The following is a 6,819-nucleotide window of genomic DNA, read 5'->3' as shown; positions in this document are numbered from 1 at the left end:
TGTGTGATAGATTTCACTGCTGTTAATGTATGAATCTGATTTCTGCAGTTGGATGGCTAATTTAAAAACTACTGTTTTGTTTAATAACAAGACTAACAATCATTCATGAAACAACTAACAAATATTTTTTGTAATGCTTTTTTAATAATTAACCTAAAACAGTTATGCTTAAGTTTTTTTTTTCTTCGATACATTTTTCTTCAAGGGATATGGGAGGTTCATACTTAATATACATAACTTAAACACAGAATCTTAAATATCTGAAAGATATTTTGACATTGTTTTAAACACTAAGACATTGGTGCTCTTCTGTAAATAATTTTTTGTTTAAAAAAAAACAATGTTCTTATTTTAACCCTGTATAGAATATGATATAAATAAAATGACATACAAATTTACTAACTCTTTGTTCAGACATATATATTGAATATGTAAGGTAATATAACAGTACTTAACATTGATAAACATTACATTTTGGTTAATTTTTAAGACAGTGACATTTAACAAAGCAGCTTTAAGATTATGTAAAAAAAAAACTTTGTAGATTGTCTATATTTGAGTCCAACAAGCTGAGCAAAAGAACATTTTGGTTACACATGAACAAAATTTCACACCACATAAACTCATTTCTGCTTTAATTCAACATTTTGTTTCCTACACAAAATCCTCTAACACTACTGAAGGACCAGGGCCCAAGCTGTATGAATATTTTAATAGTCAAGAAACTGAATTAGAACAAAAGCTGACTAGAAACTTAATGCATTGATAAGCATGTACAAGTTGACTTACTTTAGAACAATAGATGCGCTTATTTATACAAGATTACACAACACCATGAACAAAAAACTTTCAAGTGTATGTTTTCCAAATACCTATAACTTTCAGTAGTTTGAGCTTAAATATTTTTCTTTTTCTCAAACACATTTCTAGAATTTAAATAATAAAAGGCATATGATGATACGTTCATATATGAAATTCATTTAATTTCTGTCTTAAAACCTCCTTGACAGAATCTTCAGCAAATATAGAATCTATTGCTTTGTGAACACAGTCTTTCAATTGTTCCCTGCTCAAACTAAAGGCCTGAGCAGCCTTCCAGTATTCCTCGGATAATGTTGAGTCATACACTCCCTTTCCGTCAGTCTGAGAGCAATAAAATAAAAGCAATAGAAAATAAGCTAAATACATGTATTTGTATTAATCTTAAGGGTTGTAAAAATAGTAAAAATATTATGCTTTATGAATAGTAAATCAGAAAACAATTTTTAAAATTTCAACTTATATTAAAAGTAAAAAGTAAAGTTCCCTTTTCAAACCTGACGGTCTATAGGGCAAGTGAAGTAGAGTTCACTTGTTTCTGTGACCTCGGCATATGAAGAGATAGTGTGGTCAGCACTATGCCCAGCCGCCTTTACTTTCCCTAACATTAGTTAGGTACCCATCAGCGTTGGGTGGACTCAGGGACGGTCTACTGACTTGAACCCGGATTTGAACTCGAGACTTATGGGTTAGCAGTCCAGCTCTCTACTGCTAGACCAATCCATCAACTTATATTATATAGGCTGAAATTTCTTATTATATAATATACAACTTATATTATATAATGTCTGCCTATATAAATTACATGGATGGTTTTTATTTGTTCAGCTTGGTAAAAAACTTTTGTTAAAATAAAACTCACACAAAGAATGATTGGATGACCTTGCTGGAACCAGTACTTAAAGTGATGTGACTCTATGCTGTTGACTGTTTTAGTTTTCAAGTTGGATGTAATGCATGCTTCTGTAATTAAACACATTTAAGTAATTAGTCAGTAGTGTGTTATGACAACTTGATCAAATGCACCAAAATCACATTTTTCAAAACCTCAAAATATGCATTAATATAGCATCCAAGATACTTGAAATTAGATGTGCAGTTGTAATATATACAACTTAAGAACATTTATTACTTGATAAAACGTTTTATTTGTTTTCAATATCTGCCAAAAATACTTATAAAAAATAAATACCTATGGGGATTTTTTTTTGAAGGACTAAATCTCTCATTTCATCACATCCTAATCCGTCCTCGTGTCGGTACAAAAAAGTACCATGACCAATGCGTAAAGAAAGGGAACCTTCTTGGCAAAGAGCACTCAATACATTTTTTGTTTCTGCATGTGAAGGTAGCTATTGAGAATGGTACATGTTGTAAAGAAAACAAAATACTTAAAATACTAGTTACTTTAGAGTTTTACTTAGAAAATTAACTAACATAAAATGTTCTCTATACCCTTTCTTATAAACAAATTAAATTATTTAAATGGTCACTTCAACATTTGTACATCATTAAGACCTTGACTTAAATTTGCAATATTTCTAACTTTGCTTTAATGTTTCTTATTTTAAAACTTCATTTTCAAGTAAGGCTGGTTCTATAGTTAAAAAACATTTCTATTCAAATAAAAATTAATTATCACCTCAGCTAAATGTAATGCCAGCTTTAGGTTTTTCTTTCCAGCTTCAATAAGATATGGAATTAAATCTGTTGCATCACCAACCTGTTCAGAAATTGAAAACATAATCATTTAAATTTTGTTGTTCACTTTACATGTTGACAAATTAGTGTATCTTTTTTTTTTCAAACAAATGAAGTACAATATCTATAACTTTAATTGCCTAAACAGGAAAATCAGGATTATGAAACAATAATGAATTGATATAAACTCAATTGTTCTATATACCTTAGGGTCACCACTCAAATCAATTCCATTAATTAAACCACCATGATCCTTCATTAGTTTTTCAGCCAGCTCAACTGTCAATTTTGCAATGTCTATTCCATGTCGTCTATCAAAAGAGACTAGCAATCTGACTATGATGTCTAATCCTTTATCTTGACATTCCTTCACAGCCCTTATCATAGTATTCATATACAACTCCCTTGTCATTCCAGTTTCTGGTATATCTTTAGGGGTAGACCTCAACTCTAAGTACTTAACATTATCAGCTGCAAATTCTTCTATCACACTGCGAGTCAACTTGAAATAAAAAGTATATTAATTATTTGTGAAACAGTAAAAAATGATATACTAAACATTGTTTTGTATCAGAGGTTTTAGAAAAGGTTGCAGGTAGTTTTATGAAAATTGTGTAATTGTTAAGACTTAGGTAATACTTTTCTAATGGTACTGACCAAATAGACTGCTTCTTCAGTCTTGACAAGTTGTTGAATTTTGGTAAAAAACTTGAAACTTCTGGAGTGGTAAAAATAAAAATGTTTTAAAAATACTTTAAAATATTCCCTCAATGTGTTAACAGGAACAAAACTTAAACACCGTTGTATTTTACATCTACCAAGTTATCAAGCCAAAAACTTTTGTGGTGGTATCCCTCACCATTATTAGATACTCATTTAATTTCACCCAGTGCTAAATTATAATATAGAAATGTTAAGGAAAACAAAACATTAAACCCTATATTTTTCTGGGGTTTGAAATGATGACAGTGCTTTCCTGGAAATGATGAAAACCACAACTCTTGTAAAACTAACCCCAGATGAAGGCAAGACTCCTATACCAATGACAGTTTTTGTTTTACACAACTGAAAAAAAAAATTGCGTTATACTCATCGATGTCCTGATTGGTAGCTATGTTTACTTCTTCTAACTCTCCAGCACTTCCATTGAGCTGAATCAATTCTTGTATTGATTTAACACTGTAGCTTGTGTTTAAATGTGCATGAAGTTCCTATAAAAATTAACATACATGGAAAGAGAATTTTAAAATTTAACTCATCGATGAACTTTTTTTCTAACTATATACAACTACTATTTAAATCACAATAACTACTACACTAAAAAGAGATGATCATGATCTTTTGACATTACAATATTGGCTAACTAGGCCTATGTAATGATGATACACACTACTAACCACTTTGGGTAGCTTTTGGCAAAATTCTTTCACATTAAATGAGTCCATTCTGAAAAATAATATAATAAAATTATTAATTAGGCCCTAATATTACATTAATATTAGATGTATAAATATTATTTAGATCTAATTAATTAATAATATGTGCCTACTTAACAATAATATAATTTTATTTAAGCTTAATGATTTTATTTATTTATAGTTGTTGTAGGGGTAGAGACTACATGATAATATTAATTATTATTAGGTATATTATAGATTATAGATTGAATAAATTAAAATTAGGCCTGAACTTATTAAATTATTCAGCCTAACCTAAGCAATAATTTTATTATTATTTAGCCTAGGCCACTAGATTATATATTTATATAGATTCTAGTATAGTAATAGTATAGTATAGGGCCTACCTAATAAAATATAAATTAATAATTGATTAATAAATCATTAATATTATTAGTAAAGTTTCCCTTTCAAACCTGACGGTCTATGGGGCAAGTGAAGTAGACTTCACTTGTTTCGGTGACCTCGGCATATGAAGAGATAGTGTGGTCAGCACTAGAATCTACTAGATCTATATGCCCAGCCGCCTTTACTCTCCCTAACGTGAGTTAGGTACCCATCAAAGTAGTTGGGTGGACTCAGGGACGGTCTACTGGCTTGAACCCGGATTCGAACTCGAGACTTACGGGTTAGCAGCCCAGCTCTCTACCCATTAATATTATTAATAACATTAAATTTTAAGCGACTACTCGGAAGAAGCTCCCCCCCTCCCCCTTCAGCGCTAGTCTGGCCGGCCAGTAGTGTCCTATGGACTTTAGAATATAGAATCTAAGTCTGCATACTATAAGTCAATAGTGTACTGTTTTCTGTATAAATCTAGATACAGTTAATAATAGATCAGGATCTAGATCTATATTATAAAACAGCTTTAAAAAACTTGTAGGCCTATAAAGAATTGTGAAATCGAAAGGAGCTGCCTACGTTCAAAGTAGCGATGTGAAATAAAAGAGTTCCTAGAAAATTAAGGGGACACTATTTTGTTTAGTATTTTAAATACTCGACTCCTATGCTGTTCTTATTTGTTAATGTTACATGCAGGGTCGGCGCTACCTATAAGTCTCCTAGGGCGCCATCCCTAGGGGGCGTAAAAGGTTTAATCGCAATTATTAAAAAGTACCTAATACTTTAAAACTTTGATGGTAATATAGAAAGGGGTAGCGATCTATTTCGGCGCCCAGGAAGAACTATCAATTTTGCACCCCCACCTCAAAATTAGGTCTATATAGATCTATGTCTTTATTTATTCGCGATTAATTGATCGCTCCAGCGCATGACGGGACGTTCCAAAACACGTGCAATTTTGGTTTTTAATATGCCTTGTAAGTAAATGTAAGTCTCGTTTTCTCTGACTTTTAATTAGAAATCTTTTCTGGTGTATAGAGTATCGTAATGACGGGGTGTTCAAAGTATTGTACTTGTTTGGTAAGTTTTGATGAATCATTTAAATTTGGGAGTAACGGCGGAAGGCTGTTGCTGATATGGTTTTGTAGATATAAAGTATCGAAGTGTTAAAGTTAAAGTATCGTTTTTTGTATTTTGCTGTTGTGTAGTTGTAGATCCAGTGGAATCTGATTATAGTAGAGAAATGAGAATGTAGGGGGGGGGGGTCATCCATAAATGACGTCACGCTTTTTTTACGATTTTTTACCTCCCCCCCTCCCCTCCGTCACACGTCGTCACAAAAAGTCAGACCCCCCCCTAAAATGACGTCACACCTCAACCTACAACCCCCCCCCCCCCCCCCCTCAAAATTGCAGTTGAATTTTTTTTAAACATCGATATTTTTCCAAAATCTTGTCTAAACTATTACAATTTATTAAAACAGTTATCTAAAACGCGAAATAACGTCTAAAATTCGTTTTCTAACATTGCTTTTTTATAATGCAAAAATGTGACGTCGCAACATCTGAACCCCCCCCCCCCTCCCCCTCATCACACATCGTCACAAAATTACGGACCCCCCTCCCCCCTACGAGTGTGACGTCATTTATGGATGACCCCAGGGGATGAGGTATCGTAGTTCTGGAGTTCGGGGCTATCGAGTCTTGTGGTATTCTTTTGTTTAGATAACGCCCCCCCCCCCCCTCAACTTAAAATGGTCGAGGCGTTTTTACCAGCCACGTTCTCTTTTTATTACGTGTCACATATTTAACATAGAAGCAGTTATGTAAGTCCGTAATCTCATGTAGCAGTCTTTTTTTCTTAGCCTCGACTGTGGATAATTCAGTAAGACTGATTAGAATAAATTTTTAATATACACTTCTATCGGGTTTGCCCCCCCCCCCAGCTTTCGGCGCCAGGGGCGGCCGCCCCACCCGGCCTCCCTTCGCTACGCCTCTATATGTCGAGTTTATCGTAAGTTAGATTACTTCAATTCAGGACGGAATACACTACAAAGAAAAGTAGGTTATCTCTAGGTGAAAACTCTTTTGTTTTTAATGAATGTACTATATTACCACTCTTAAAGTATTAGTATATAATATTACATATTTACAACAAACAGTAAACTACGTTCTTTTCAAAAAAGATTTTTATATTTAATCAATATTTATAGCAATATCTTAAATAGTTACCCCAGGGGTCGACAACCCTTTGGGACGGAAGAGCCAAAAGTTACAATTTACCAAATATCCAGTGTTTCTTCCAGACTTTTTTCTCCGGGGGGGGGGGGGGGTAAACTTTCTTCGGGGGGGGGGGGGGGGCGGAGACTGTTAAAAGTATATATTTTCTATATAAATTATATAAATTTCATTCCGTTCGGGGGGGCGGTACATTTTTATTTCTATATTATGATATTTGATTAGGATTATATATGTATATATATATAATCCTCTGATCCATA

The 6,819-nt window shown here is 33.1% G+C and overlaps 1 protein-coding gene across 3 annotated transcripts; it reads right to left on the bottom strand.

Moving 5' to 3' along the window:
- Positions 1–136: 136 nt before the first annotated feature.
- LOC131946476 (adenosine deaminase-like protein) lies at positions 137–4,925 on the bottom strand. Of its 3 annotated transcripts, none has more exons than XM_059307251.1 (9): positions 4,899–4,925; positions 3,918–3,966; positions 3,610–3,731; positions 3,178–3,238; positions 2,726–3,022; positions 2,462–2,542; positions 2,012–2,171; positions 1,682–1,782; positions 137–1,143 (listed from the first exon to the last, which is right to left on the bottom strand). In XM_059307251.1, the coding sequence occupies exons 2-9, from the start codon at positions 3,963–3,965 to the stop codon at positions 964–966; spliced, it is 1,050 nt and encodes a 349-aa protein (XP_059163234.1). In that variant the 5' UTR covers position 3,966; positions 4,899–4,925; the 3' UTR covers positions 137–963. The 3 variants fall into 3 exon arrangements, with proteins under 3 accessions (XP_059163234.1, XP_059163235.1, XP_059163237.1); XM_059307252.1 differs by lacking the exon at positions 4,899–4,925 and adding an exon at positions 4,760–4,863; XM_059307254.1 differs by lacking the exon at positions 4,899–4,925 and adding an exon at positions 4,394–4,447.
- Positions 4,926–6,819: the final 1,894 nt, after the last annotated feature.

Source organism: Physella acuta, unplaced genomic scaffold (assembly GCF_028476545.2).
Source record: "Physella acuta isolate Inbredline_101_S28 unplaced genomic scaffold, ASM2847654v3 ptg000562l, whole genome shotgun sequence".
NCBI lineage: Eukaryota > Metazoa > Mollusca > Gastropoda > Physidae > Physella > Physella acuta.
Note: the sequence above shows the minus strand (reverse complement) of the source record. Positions and strands in the feature narration are given on the sequence as shown.